Consider the following 14,764-nt stretch of genomic DNA (forward strand, 5'->3'; position numbering starts at 1 on the left):
GGGAGGTGAGGAGGATATATAATTCATATAGAGGGAGGTGGAGGAGGGTATATAATGTATATAGAGGGAGGAGGGTATGTAATGTATATAGAGGGAGGAGAGGAGGAGGGTATATAATGTATATAGAGGGAGGAGAGGAGGAGGGTATGTAATGTATATAGAGGGAGGAAAGGAGGAGGGTATGTAATGTATATAGAGGGAGGAGAGGAGGAGGGTATATAATGTATATAGAGGGAGGAGAGGAGGAGGGTATGTAATGTATATAGAGGGAGGAAAGGAGGAGGGTATGTAATGTATATAGAGGGAGGAGAGGAGGAGGGTATATAATGTATATAGACGGAGGAGAGGAGGAGGGTATATAATGTATATAGACGGGAGGAGAGGAGGAGGGTATGTAATGTATATAGACGGAGGAGAGGAGGAGGGTATGTAATGTATATAGACGGAGGAGGAGGGTATGTAATGTATATAGAGGGAGGAGGAGGGTATGTAATGTATATAGACGGAGGAGGAGGGTATGTAATGTATATAGACGGAGGAGAGGAGGATATATAATGTATATAGAGGGAGGAGAAGAGGAGGGTATATAGAGGGAGGAGGGTATATAATGTGTATATATATAGAGGGAGGACTGGAGGGGGTATATAATGTAGGTTAATTGCTCAGCCCTAGTGTCAATGTAATATTATGTACAGGGGAACTTTACAATGATATTGTTTTGTTTTCTCTATTATGCAGTTTTATTTTCGGATACACATGGATGTAAAATTCGGTTCACATACCTTTCCTATTGCAGTGCAGTAAAGCTCAGTCTATGCACAGGTTAAAGGCCTACCCTTGCCCATGAATCGCCCTGTGCAGCAGTCATTTGACACCCACTCGCACCTCCTGCCCTCTGGATGAACACACTCGCATGCACCATGTGACCCTCGTCCCCCCACCGGAATGCCAGACATCACATGACTGATGGCCTCTTCATGCACAGCACATGACTGGTCTGCACTATTCATCCATCTGTGCGGGGACGGGCTGTACTGCTGTGGTATAATAAAGGGAAGTGTGCAGGGTGTTCACTACATGGACGTACGATTCCCTGCATTAGCAAATACCCGTCTGACCATGGCATTTCTTCTCAAAATAAGCTTTTTATGGGGGGTCCCAGGCGATGACCTCCCCCCTATGGCCGCATTTTATAAAGGGTTGCCTCTAATGATGCGATACAGTTATCATGTACCTGAATAGGCCAGCCATCTGTAACTTGCTGCTGATCTGTGCACTTTCTATGAAGGTTGCTGCCTTCAGTCATTTTTAGGAGTACATTCTTCCATTGTCTTAGCCATAACTTATATAAAATGTTTCCAAGGATTTAACCTGTGATTTTTATTTTTCCAAGGTGGAAGCGATCTTTTCTTATTAGCTTGATCTTTTGCATTCCTGTAATGGGATTAATGATCCACATGATGTTTATGGACAGCAGTCACATGATGCTGAACCACCACAACATGAGCATGGACGATATAACAATGTATCACCCGACAATGGTCCTGGAGTATCAGATCATGCCAGGCCTGTCCATCATGAACCTGCTGTCCTTCCTGTTGTGTGTCCCTGTGCAGGTAAATGACCTTAAAGAGGATTGCATTGTGTTGTGCCCGTCTTGTAAATATACCAATAAACTTACCGTTTCCCTTATTAAAGCCTGCATCCCTTCACAGCCGGCAAGGATTTGCCAGTGTCAGACTATATAGGGGCACACCCCAAAAGGTAACACCCAGTTGTTAATATATTAATACATTTCTAGGAGGAATAACAGAGGTGCTGCACAACACAGAAGAAAAGCTGCTCCAGAATAGTTACTGATGAATCATTCGCCAATATGACCGCCATGGCATTCTACACTGTTAACGTAGCACGCCTGCTCTATTTGCGTAGCATAGTTTTTAGTCTGAATGACAATAGACGAGCTATGCAAACAGCGCGGAGTGCCACGGAGGAATACGGTATTAACATAGTGCACTGGCGTCGTGATGGTGACTAGAACACCTGTAAATACATAAACACTATAGTTGTTCTTCAGTTTGTCCCTGTGGCCTTGGTTCAGCACCGGAGAATCCAACCATTGAAAAGCTGTTTTCATAATGTCAGACAAGGGTGTAGATGCCATACTGACAGCATGGTGCCGCTATAATGGGGTCCTTAGAAAGAGGCTACTGGTTGGCAAGAACCTTTGTCAGACTCCTATCTCCAGAGGAGTTAGATCACCCAAAAATACGTAGGGAAAGGATCCAAGGATTATGTTGGGGTCATGTAAGGAAAAGCAAACACAAGGCCATTTTGTGCTAGTTGACAAATCCCAGCACCATAAAGGGAGACCCGTGTTGATCCTTGCCGTGGGACCCCCTTATTTCTGTGTGTGACACTTTTCCTGCCCCTAGACATTTTATGCATTACTAATTTTGAGTATTGTTTCTAGACTGCTTATGCCAATCTGTTGTCAATGTTTTAGTTTTTAGGTGGATGGTACTTCTACATTCAAGCATACAAGGCCTTGAAGCATAGGACTGCCAATATGGATGTACTCATAGTCCTGGCCACCTCTATCGCCTTTATTTATTCGCTGGTTATTCTTCTGGTTGCCATGTTTGAGAAAGCCAAAGTAAACCCAATTACCTTTTTTGACACCCCTCCGATGCTGTTTGTCTTCATTGCCTTGGGCCGGTGGCTGGAGCATGTTGCTAAGGTGAGTAGTAATGTGCTTGCCTACTGGGGTGGATCCGTATGATAAGATTATAGACTTATCAGAGGCGCTGGCTTTAATGCGCATTCAGAGTGCTTTTACCTGTATGACATAGTCTGGGCTATATGTGTACACCACAGAGGCCGAATAGAGCTATATTTTTGTAGAGGCCATACTATTATACTGTTTAGTTATGTAATCTGTGTATAATTGTTCTTTTTAATTTATTCTGAGGACTATGGTTCCATTTTAACCACCTCCGGACCGCCTAACGCACATGTGCGTTCCGGAGGTGGCAGCGCTGCGCACAGTCACGCATATACGCGTCATCTCGCGAGACGCAAGATGACGCGAATATGCGCGCGCGCATGCGCAGTTCGCGCCGGCATTTCGCACAGCAGTATTTCGTCAGCAACCTGCCAGCCAATGATCGTGGCTGGCAGGTTGCTGATTTTTAAAAAATCCAATCAAAGTGCCAGATAGCAGATCATATTTGTAAATATGATCTGTTATATGGCTGCCTGCTCCTCTGCTGGTTCTTTTCGTCGGTTGGATCCAGCAGAGGAGCAGGCTTCACAGTGAGTACACCAACACTACACACTTAGCCCCAGATCACCCCCCTGAACCCCAATTAACCCTTTGATCACCCCTTTGATCACCCCTGTCAATCACAAGTGAAAAGAAAAAAGTAATCAGTGCAAACTGTCACTTTTTTTTTCACTGGTATTGACCGTTAGGTTTTAGGTATAGTTTAGGTCCCTTGGTTAGGTAGTTAGCGATCAGTTAGCGCCCAGCCCACCGCACCGCAGTCCGTTATTCGCTGATTAGCGTATCGCTAATCAGCATTTGTACTTTTATAGTATCTGGAAGTGATCAAAACTGATCACGGTCAGATCTATAATTGTATTAGTGTCACTTTAGTTCGCCCTCCACCCAAAACGCAGTGTTTGCTCGATCAGGCCTGATCGGTCGCCCACACGTGCGTTCGCCCACACCCGCCCCACCGCAGTGACAAAAAAAAAATTTTTTTTTGATCACTGCACATTCACCTTACACGCACTGCGGCGATAAAAAAATCAGTTTTGATATTTTTTATCAACCGCAGCGGCCTCCGGTACTTCGCTAGCCTCCCCTTTGTAAGACAGGCTTGCTTTTTTTTTCTTGGGTAGTCTCAGGGAATACCCCTAAATTTAGTTGCCCACATGTCTAACAGGGGGTATTCCTCTGAAGAGGCCTACAGGCTTCTGACCCAGTCGGATGAGGAGTGGGAACCCTCATCTGATGAATCCAGCGGGTCAGAATACGAACCTGTAGAAAGCAGTGGCTCTCTGACCCAAAGTTCGGACGAGGAGGCTGAGGTCCCTGATACCACCAGGCGTACCCGGCCCCGTGTCGCTAGACCGCAGGTTGCGCAGGATCCGCTTCAAGAGCAGCAGAGTGGGGCTGGTGCTGTCGGATTACGTGGTGAGGCATACACCAGCAGCCCAGCCCTCCCTGGACCTAGTACCAGCACTGCCGTACAACCTGGTGAAGTAGCGAGCACCAGAAGGGCAGTTGAAGCTGGTACGGTGGCACGTGCACTCGTGCAGTAGTGACCCCGTCGCAGCCACCGCAAAGACGTGCCCGTAGAGCCCCTAGAATCCCAGAGGTGCTGGCAAACCCTGATTGGCAGTCCCCAACTTCAGCCGCACCTTTCACTGCCCAGTCTGGAGTTCGGGTTGAGACGGCTCAGATCGGTTCAGCCCTGGGATTTTTTGAGCTGTTCTTGACTGCGGAGCTTTTAGACATAGTTGTGGCCGAAACAAACAGGTATGCCACACAATTTATCACCGCTAACCCGGGAAGCTTTTATGCCCAGCCTTTCCGGTGGAAACCAGTCCAAGTTTCCGAACTTAAAACTTTTCTGGGCCTCCTCCTCAACATGGGCCTGACAAAAAAGCATGAATTGCGGTCATATTGGTCCACGAACCCGATTCATCACATGCCCATGTTCTCTGCTGCCATGTCCAGGGCACGTTTTGAGGCCATCCTGCGGTTCCTGCACTTTAGTGACAACACCGCCTCCCGTCCCAGGGGCCACCCTGCTTTTGACCGGCTCCACAAAATTCGGCCCCTCATAGACCATTTCAACCAGAAATTTGCAGATATTTATACCCCAGAGCAAAACATCTGCATAGACGAGTCCCTGATACATTTTACCGGGCGCCTTGGCTTCAAACAATACATCCCAAGCAAGCTCGCCCGGTATGGGGTCAAATTGTATAAGCTCTGTGAAAGGGCCACAGGCTATACCCACAAATTTCGTGTCTATGAGGGAAAAGATCAGACCCTGGAGCCGGTCGGTTGCCCTGACTACCTGGGGAGCAGTGGGAAGACAGTTTGGGACTTGGTGTCACCCTTATTCGGCAAGGGGTACCATCTTTATGTGGACAATTTTTACACAAGTGTGGCCCTCTTTAGGCATTTGTTTCTAGAACGGATTGGCGCCTGTGGTACCGCGCGAACTAGTCGCGCGGGCTTCCCCCAACGGCTCGTTACCACCCGTCTTGCAACGGGTGGTAAGAGGGCCGCACTGTGTAACGAAGAACTGCTCGCGGTGAAATGGAGAGACAAGCGTGACGTTTACATGCTCTCCTCCATTCACGCAGACACGACAATACAAATTGAGCGAGCAACCCGTGTCATTGAAAAGCCCCTCTCAGTCCACGACTATAACCTCCACATGGGAGGGGTCGACTTCAATGACCAGATGTTGTCTCCGTATTTAGTTTCCCGACGCACCAGACGCTGGTATAAGAAGGTGTCTGTATATTTAATTCAATTGGCTCTGTACAATAGTTTTGTTCTCTACAGTAAGGCTGGGAGAACTGGATCCTTCCTCAAATTTCAGGAAGAGATCATCGAGAACCTCCTGTATCCAGGAGGTTCCGTGGCCCCAACCACCAGTGTAGTTAGCCGTCTACACGAGCGACATTTCCCCAATGTCGTTCCTGGTACCTCAACCCAACAGTCACCCCGAAAAAGATGTCGTGTCTGTAGCAGGAGTGGAATAAGGCGTGACACCCGCTATTTCTGTCCTGACTGTCCGGACCACCCTGCCCTATGCTTTGGAGAGTGTTTCCGGAAGTACCACTCACAGGTACACTATTAGCATAGGGATCATCTCACCAGGACAGGCACACAGGGCTATTAGGGCCCATTCACTCACTGCTGCTGCAAACGTCTCCTTTCACATGGGACAAAGTGCATAACGCACTTCGCCACATCTTTGGGCGATTTGCGCTTTGCACATTGACCCATGGGGAAGAAGAGGTTTGTTCTATAAAGATAAAAAAAAACAAAAAAAAAACAGGTAAGCAAACAGGTTAATGTTTAGTTCCAAAAGTTAAAGTTACATGTTCTGTTCCAAAGTTAATAAAATTATTGCGTTGTGGCCTGGTTTTTTTTTTTTTTGTCTTTTTACCTTCCAGGTGGACCAACCGATCTACTAGCTGCAGCACCGATGTGCATTCTGACAGAAGCATTGCGCTGCTGTCAGATTACACGCAATTCGGTGTATGCGGCGCTGCAAGACGGGATTTTCTCCTCTGCAGTGACAGATACGTTTGCCGAGGCATACGAGCTGAGGAGGAGGCGGCGTTCCTATGCTTTGGCAAACACTTTGTGTGTGTGTATATATATATATATATATATATATATATATATATATATATATATATATATATATAAAAAAAAAAAAATCCCGGCAATGATTTATTCATCCACATCGATTGATGCGAATGGAGAAATCTGGTTTGCCAGGGCATACGAGCTAAGTGGGTATGGATGTTGGGCAGACGCCTTTCCCCTCCATTTTTTTTTTGGGCAGAGATTTTTTCATCCACATTGATCGATGCGAATGAAGAAATCTGTGCCGTTCATTTTTTTCTTTCAGCCCAGAGGCTGAACGGAAAAAAAAATCTCATTACCTGTATGCTCAATATAAGGAGAATAGCAGAAACTCCTAATGCTGGCCATACATGTAATGATTGCGGAGACCCTCAAATGCCAGGGCAGTACAAACACCCCACAACTGACCCCATTTTGGAAAGAAGACACCCCAAGGTATTTGCTGAGGGGCATATTGAGTCCATGAAAGATTTAAATTTTTGTCCTAAGTTAGCGGAAAGTGAGACTGTGAGAAAAAACAAAAAAAAATCAATTTCCGCTAACTTATGCGAAAAAAAAAAAAATTCTATGAACTTGCCAGGCCCCTCATTGGATACCTTGGGGTGTCTTCTTTCCAAAGTGGGGTCACATGTGGGGTATTTATACTGCCCTGGCTTTTTAGGGGCCCTAAAGCGTGAGAAGAAGTCTGGGATCCAAATGTCTAAAAATGCCCTCCTAAAAGGAATTTGGGCACCTTTGCGCATCTAGGCTGCAAAAAAGTGTGACACATCTGGTATCGCCGTACTCAGAAGAAGTTGGGGAATGTGTTTTGGGGTGTCATTTTACATATACCCATGCTGGGTGAGATAAATATCTTGGTCAAATGCCAACTTTGTATAAAAAAAAATGGGAAAAGTTGTCTTTTGCCAACATATTTCTCTCACCCAGCATGGGTATATGTAAAATGGCACCCCAAAACACATTCCCCAACTTCTCCTGAGTACGGCGATACCAGATGTGTGACACTTTTTTGCATGCCAAGGTGGGCAAAGGGGCACATATTCCAAAGTGCACCTTTCGGATTTTGCAGGCCATTTTTTACACATTTTGATTGCAAAGTACTTCTCACACATTTGGGCCCCTAAATTGCCAGGGCAGTATAACTACCCCACAAGTGACCCCATTTTGGAAAGAAGACACCCCAAGGTATTCCGTGAGGGGCATGGCGAGTTCCTAGAATTTTTTATTTTTTGTCGCAAGTTAGTGGAATATGAGACTTTGTAAGAAAAAAAAAACAAAAAAAAAACATCATCATTTTCCGCTAACTTGTGACAAAAAAAATAAATTCTAGGAACTCGCAGTGCCCCTCACGGAATACCTTAGGGTGTCTACTTTCCAAAATGGGGTCACTTGTGGGGTAGTTATACTGCCCTGGCAATTTAGGGGCCCATATGTGTGAGAAGAACTTTGCAATCAAAATGTGTAAAAAATGGCCTGCAAAATCCGAAAGGTGCACTTTGGAATATGTGCCCCTTTGCCCACCTAGGCTGCAATAAAGTGTCACACATGTGGTATCGCCGTACTCAGGAGAAGTTGGGGAATGTGTTTTGGGGTGTCATTTTACATATACCCATGCTGGGTGAGAAAAATATCTTGGTCAAATGCCAACTTTGTATAAAAAAATGGGAAAAGTTGTCTTTTGCCAAGATATTTCTCTCACCCAGCATGGGTATATGTAAAATGACACCCCAAAACACATTCCCCAACTTCTCCTGAGTACGGCGATACCAGATGTGTGACACTTTTTTGATGCCAAGGTGGGCAAAGGGGCACATATTCCAAAGTGCACCTTTCGGATTTTGCAGGCCATTTTTTACACATTTTGATTGCAAAGTACTTCTCACACATATGGGCCCCTAAATTGCCAGGGCAGTATAACTACCCCACAAGTGACCCCATTTTGGAAAGAAGACACCCCAAGGTATTCTGTGAGGGGCATGGTGAGTTCCTAGAATCTTTTATTTTTTGTCGCAAGTTAGTGCAATATGAGACTTTGTAAGAAAAAATAAAAAAATAAAAATCATCATCATTTTCCGCTAACTTGTGACAAAAAATAAAAAGTTCTATGAACTCACTATGCCCATCAGCGAATACCTTAGGGTGTCTACTTTCCGAAATGGGGTCATTTGTGGGGGTTTTCTACTGTTTGTGCATTGTAGAACCTCAGGAAACATGACAGGTGCTCAGAAAGTCAGAGCTGTTTCAAAAAGCGGAAATTCACATTTTTGTACCATAGTTTGTAAATGCTATAACTTTTACCCAAACCATTTTTTTTTTTGCCCAAACTTTTTTTTTTTATCAAAGACATGTAGAACTATAAATTTAGCGAAAAATTTATATATGGATGTCGTTTTTTTTGCAAAATTTCACAGCTGAAAGTGAAAAATGTCATTTTTTTGCAAAAAAATCGTTACATTTTGATTAATAACAAAAAAAGTAAAAATGTCAGCAGCAATAAAATACCACCAAATGAAAGCTCTATTAGTGAGAAGAAAAGGAGGTAAAATTCATTTGGGTGGTAAGTTGTGTGACCGAGCAATAAACGGTGAAAGTAGTGTAGTGCAGAAGTGTAAAAAGTGGCCTGGTCATGAAGGGGGTTTCACCTAGCGGGGCTGAAGTGGTTAAAAGGGGCTATCCCATGATTAGTGTAAAAAAATGTACTACAGACGTCATATAGTACATGACAATCTCTGTCTAACAAAGCTAGAACCAGCCCTGGATATCACATGCAACCAGAGATCTCCCATTCATTCCTCCAATTAATCTGCTAGATTTCAAGCTGGCAGCTCAGTGGGAGTGTCCTTTCTTGATGGGTGTGTCCTTTCTCAGGGGCCATTTCCTCTCTGCTACAGCTGTGTCCGGTAATTGTCACAGCTTCTAACAGTAGATAGGCTGGTGACAGCTGAAGGATGGAACTGAGCATGTGTGACCTCCTCAGCTAGGTGGACAGAGAAATTACAAAAAGAACAAACAGCAGGTGGTGCTATACAGATAGATTTAGTTGATTTAACTCCGTGGCTATACTAAATTACAAAGTATTCAGATCCAGGTGCTGCTTTAACAAATGTAAAATGTTTTCTGTAGGACAACCTCTTTAATAGCCCAGACTTATGCTGGAGAATGGGTTAACATGACTCGGCAGTTTGTCACAATAAGCTATCTTCCTGTTTTTTAAGATTTCCTTCTTTGGCCTTCTTTTTGATTGTGTTTTTTGTGGGTCACAAGGGTTTCATTTGCTGCTGTATTAGTACTGATAGGGTATGGTCACATGTAGTGGGTCCACTGAGCATTTTTTGCAGCTCAAAAAAACGGATTGTATGGATTTAGCAGCGTTTTAAGTGGCGGTAAAAAGCTGCGGATTTGTTGCAGATTTCACCCTTTGCATTGGAATGGGCGAAATCGGCAGCAGAAATCCACAACATAAATTAACATGCTGCACATGTGAAATCCACAATGATCATCAATTGTAAATGTAACCTGAGAAAATCTTTTCCAGAGCAAAACATCAGAAGCCCTGGCACGACTCATTTCACTGCAAGCAACTGAAGCCACCATTGTGACACTGAGGCCTGACAACTCCATTGTGAGGTAACCTCGTTACTTGCTAATATCTATTATTATTTAAAGACACTTAAAGGTGTTTTCCGAGATGTCCTCTGAATAGGTCATCAGTAACTGATCGTGGGGGTGCGACATTGATCAGCTGTTTGGCAAAACATGATGTGAACAGAGCCTTAGTTCTTCTGACATCTGTGATTAGTAAAACACTGGGGCAGATTGACTCATTCTGCCAAATAGTAAACCAGTCTAAGGGTCCATTCACACGTCCGCAAGTGTTTTGTGGTCTGCAAATTGCGGATCCACAAACACGGACACCGGCCATGTGCATACTGCATTTTGCGGACCGCACATGGTCGGCCCTTAGATAGAAATGCCTCTTCTTGTCCGTGGCTGCGGACAAGAATAGGGCATGCTTTATTTTTTTGTGGGGCCACGGAACGGAACTACGGATGCGGACAGCAGCTGGTGTGCTGTCCGCATCTTTTTTGGCCCCATTGAAATTAATAGGGCCGCACCTGTTCCCCAAAATTGCAAAATGGATACGGACCCATTCATATGGATGTGTGAATGGACCCTAAAGATGTCCATCACGATGGCTCACTGCTTTATGATGAATTATTATAGCATCTTGAGGGACATGTTGGCCATTTATGTCTAATTTTACTTCACCTATTGGTTTGCCTACTTTGTGCCAAAATTTAGATGACATTTTGTCACATTATTGCACTTCATACCACACCACTTCCTGGCAAGCCAAACCCCTTGCCTCAAAGCCATATCTATTGTCTAATGAGGTGCAAGTCTCTAAAACACATAATAAATGTGGTACAAGATACATATTTCAGTTTTTGTGTGCAAATTCAGACAAAATACTGGTGCATTTAGCTTCGTAAATCTCCACCAATTTGTTCTTGAGATAAACAGTTTGGCCTAAATGGCCGCCAAGTTGTAGTACATGGACCCTCTATTTGTATTATGGCACACAGTTTGAGGTTTATTAGCGATAACCTTCTAGTAACACAAATATTTTTCTATCAGACTAATGGAAATTTCTTTTTTTATTTCCCAGTGAGGAGCAGGTTGATGTGGAATTGGTGCAGAGAGGGGACATTGTGAAAGTGGTACCTGGTGGAAAGTTTCCTGTGGACGGGCGAGTTGTTGAAGGCCACTCTATGGTGGATGAGTCCCTCATTACAGGTACTTGATGGTTGTTTTTGGCCTTATTTGTGTAGACCCTCATGAGTAACACAACTTTTACAGCGTTAGCGATAAAGATTATACAAATGTTTACAAATCTGGAATCTGGAATTAATAATTTTTGGCATAAAATCTTAGTGCTGTTCTACAGTCATATCTTGGTGGTTGTTAACTTGCTTAATTATTCCCCTTTAACCCTATCCAACTTATGCTGCTAACATGCATCTTGTGAGCCGTTGGCTTCTCTCACAGCTTCACGGCTTTAAATTATGAGTTTTGTTGAAAAACATTTGCAAAAAAATTAGAAGGTTTATGGAATATTATTCTGTAAGTTTTCATCTGCTGGAAATAGAGTAATATGATGACTTCTTCCTGTGATTGAGGATCCACTGAAGTAACACTGCATTGGCAGTGTGCAGGGACTGTCAACTGATCAAACATGGTATACCTCTGGATAGTTGACTTACACCATTTTGTCCAACAGTTAAAAGGTATACCAATGTGTACCAGCCTGATGGCAGCCAAAAGGACACTTTTTTGGCCTCTGTTGGTTGAATAGGAGCTCATGGTACGTTTAATGTATATGCCAGGAGTTTTCCCAGCATAGTCATTAAACATACTGCAAACACAGTGGGAATTCACCATGGCGTGACCTTTTATAAAGTGCACTTTCAGGAGACTGTATATAAATTAATTTGTAGCATTTACCGTGGACCTGAATCTCCGCCATATTCTTTCCCAGGTGAAGCCATGCCTGTCACTAAGAAGCCAGGAAGCAGTGTTATAGCGGGCTCAATTAACCAGAATGGCTCCTTGCTCATCTCTGCCACTCATGTTGGTTCAGACACCACCTTATCACAAATAGTTAAACTTGTGGAAGAAGCACAGACATCCAAGGTAACAACTTCTATATAGCAGTTCTCTCAGTCACCCATGTGGTAATAAATGTTTTTATTGAATGCAGATTTAGGGGTGTTTTGTACCCCTCCCAATACATCATTTTCAGTGCTGTGAAGATCACACCTTTGATCATCTATGGCCCAATTGAAATGAAATATGACCACAATTGTCTTCTTGTGCGTCTCAAGGCAGTATTACTCAGCCCAATGTGGCAGACGATTGCCTTCCCTCCCGGCAGTCACATGCTCGCCAGCAGAGGAGACCGCTGCTATTACATGCAGCGGTCTCCTCCGCAGCATGGGGAGGAGCGATCGTCATGCCATCGCTCATCCCCATGCTGTATAGTGGTTAGCTGGCGGCAGATCGTGATTAGACAGCACGATCTGCTGCCTGCAAATGATTTTTTTAACATGTCAAAAGATTTGACAGTCGGCGGCAGTATTACTCTGCGAGATGATCGCTAAAGAGTGTTCATATGATCGATCGTTAGCGATCATCTACCAAAAAATCAGCAGGTGTAATACAAGCTTTAGATGTTTAAAGATTAACTGCCGTGCCCTCTGCACTTTGACAGGGCTAGGCGGGTGTGAGCACGTTTTCACTGCCTGGCCCTGTCAATTAAAGTGCAGGGCGCGGCCCATTGTGAGATAGCAGACTCTAGGTATAACAACAATGCCCCATTGCTCCTAGAGGCTCATTTGCATATATTAAAACTTCATTTTTCTCGGAAATGTGGGCACATATGAACATGGGACCAACACAGATGCCTTCGGCTTCCAAGTGGATATGTAACAGGTCAGCCGGTGTCATAGGTACAGATCTGCTGACAGTTGCCCTTTAAGGCTGTATGCACACGCCCGCACCTGTCTGTATCTGTAAAATACAGATATATTGTTTTTCAAACTCCCATCAATAGAAAAGGCTATTGTCCGCAGCGGCACACTTCTGCACAAATATGGATGTGTACACAGCCTCAGAGAGACAAGTGGCGCAGTGTGCTCCCTACAAAACATGTGGATAGCACACAGATGAAAAATATCGCCACGTAATGTTAGACTAGCGATTTTTAACACTAAATGTAGATTTCGCTGTATTTGCACATTGATAACATGTGTCTTTTTTTGTCTATTACATTTATATTTTCTCTTCCAGGCTCCTATCCAGCAGTTTGCTGATAAACTCAGTGGCTACTTTGTTCCTTTCATTGTCATAGTTTCTGTTGTCACCCTGATTGTCTGGATTATTATTGGGTACCAAGACTTTGAAATAGTAGAGAAGTATTTTCCTGTAAGTATGGATGGGCTGAATGAAAGATTCAAAGCCATAGACACCTATGAGCTATTTTGTTTCTGTTGTTCATTTGCTTCCTAACTGTAAAATGAAGCTACTGCTCCTGGATGATGATGGCTCTTAGGGTTACCCAGAGGTAGGGAAGGGGAGGAGGTTGTACACTGTGAATTATATTTAGAGAGTGAGTAGAGCACCCACAGTCTGCAGCGTGGAAGGAGTACAGTCTGCAGAATCTACAGGAGAGGAGGAGAGAAGTCTCACCCCGGCAGCATTAGTTTAGAGGGAGCAGAACCTGCAGGATCTGGGGAGAGAGATCACACAGGCAGTATCAGTTCTGTCAGGGAGGAGAGATCACACAGGCAGTGTCAGTTCTGTCAGGGAGGAGAGATCACACAGGCAGTGTCAGTTCTGACAGGGAGGAGAGATCACACAGGCAGTGTCAGTTCTGTCAGGGAGGAGAGATCACACAGGCAGTATCAGTTCTGTCAGGGAGGAGAGATCACACAGGCAGTGTCAGTTCTGACAGGGAGGAGAGATCACACAGGCAGTGTCAGTTCTGTCAGGGAGGAGAGATCACACAGGCAGTGTCAGTTCTGTCAGGGAGGAGAGATCACACAGGCAGTGTCAGCTCTGACAGGGAGGAGAGATCACACAGGCAGTGTCAGTTCTGACAGGGGAGAGATCACACAGGCAGTGTCAGCTCTGACAGGGAGGAGAGATCACACAGGCAGTGTCAGTTCTGACAGGGGAGAGATCACACAGGCAGTGTCAGTTCTGTCAGGGAGGAGAGATCACACAGGCAGTGTCAGCTCTGACAGGGAGGAGAGATCACACAGGCAGTGTCAGTTCTGACAGGGGAGAGATCACACAGGCAGTGTCAGCTCTGACAGGGAGGAGAGATCACACAGGCGGTGTCAGTTCTGACAGGGAGGAGAGATCACACAGGCAGTGTCAGTTCTGACAGGGGAGAGATCACACAGGCAGTGTCAGTTCTGTCAGGGAGGAGAGATCACACGGGCAGTGTCAGTTCTGTCAGGGAGGAGAGATCACACAGGCAGTGTCAGTTCTGACAGGGAGGAGAGATCACACAGGCAGTATCAGTTCTGTCAGGGAGGAGAGATCACACAGGCAGTGTCAGTTCTGTCAGGGAGGAGAGATCACACAGGCAGTGTCAGTTCTGACAGGGAGGAGAGATCACACAGGCAGTGTCAGCTCTGTCAGGGAGGAGAGATCACACAGGCAGTGTCAGTTCTGACAGGGAGGAGAGATCACACAGGCAGTGTCAGCTCTGACAGGGAGAGAGATCACACAGGCAGTGTCAGTTCTGACAGGGGAGAGATCACACAGGCAGTGTCAGTTCTGACAGGGGAG

General features: G+C 44.9%; 1 protein-coding gene across 1 annotated transcript in view; it reads left to right on the forward strand.

Annotated features, from left to right (window-relative positions):
• Positions 1–14,764, forward strand: part of ATP7A (ATPase copper transporting alpha) — an 85,160-nt gene that overhangs the window by 51,992 nt on the left and 18,404 nt on the right. Inside the window, exons 9-14 of the mRNA XM_044305731.1 lie at positions 1,394–1,616; positions 2,507–2,740; positions 9,942–10,033; positions 11,076–11,203; positions 11,946–12,100; positions 13,256–13,390. Of these exons, the coding sequence (XP_044161666.1) occupies positions 1,394–1,616; positions 2,507–2,740; positions 9,942–10,033; positions 11,076–11,203; positions 11,946–12,100; positions 13,256–13,390 (967 nt within the window). The remainder of the gene's footprint in view (positions 1–1,393; positions 1,617–2,506; positions 2,741–9,941; positions 10,034–11,075; positions 11,204–11,945; positions 12,101–13,255; positions 13,391–14,764) is intronic.

This window comes from Bufo gargarizans, chromosome 9, assembly GCF_014858855.1.
Source record: "Bufo gargarizans isolate SCDJY-AF-19 chromosome 9, ASM1485885v1, whole genome shotgun sequence".
Classification (NCBI taxonomy): domain Eukaryota; kingdom Metazoa; phylum Chordata; class Amphibia; order Anura; family Bufonidae; genus Bufo; species Bufo gargarizans.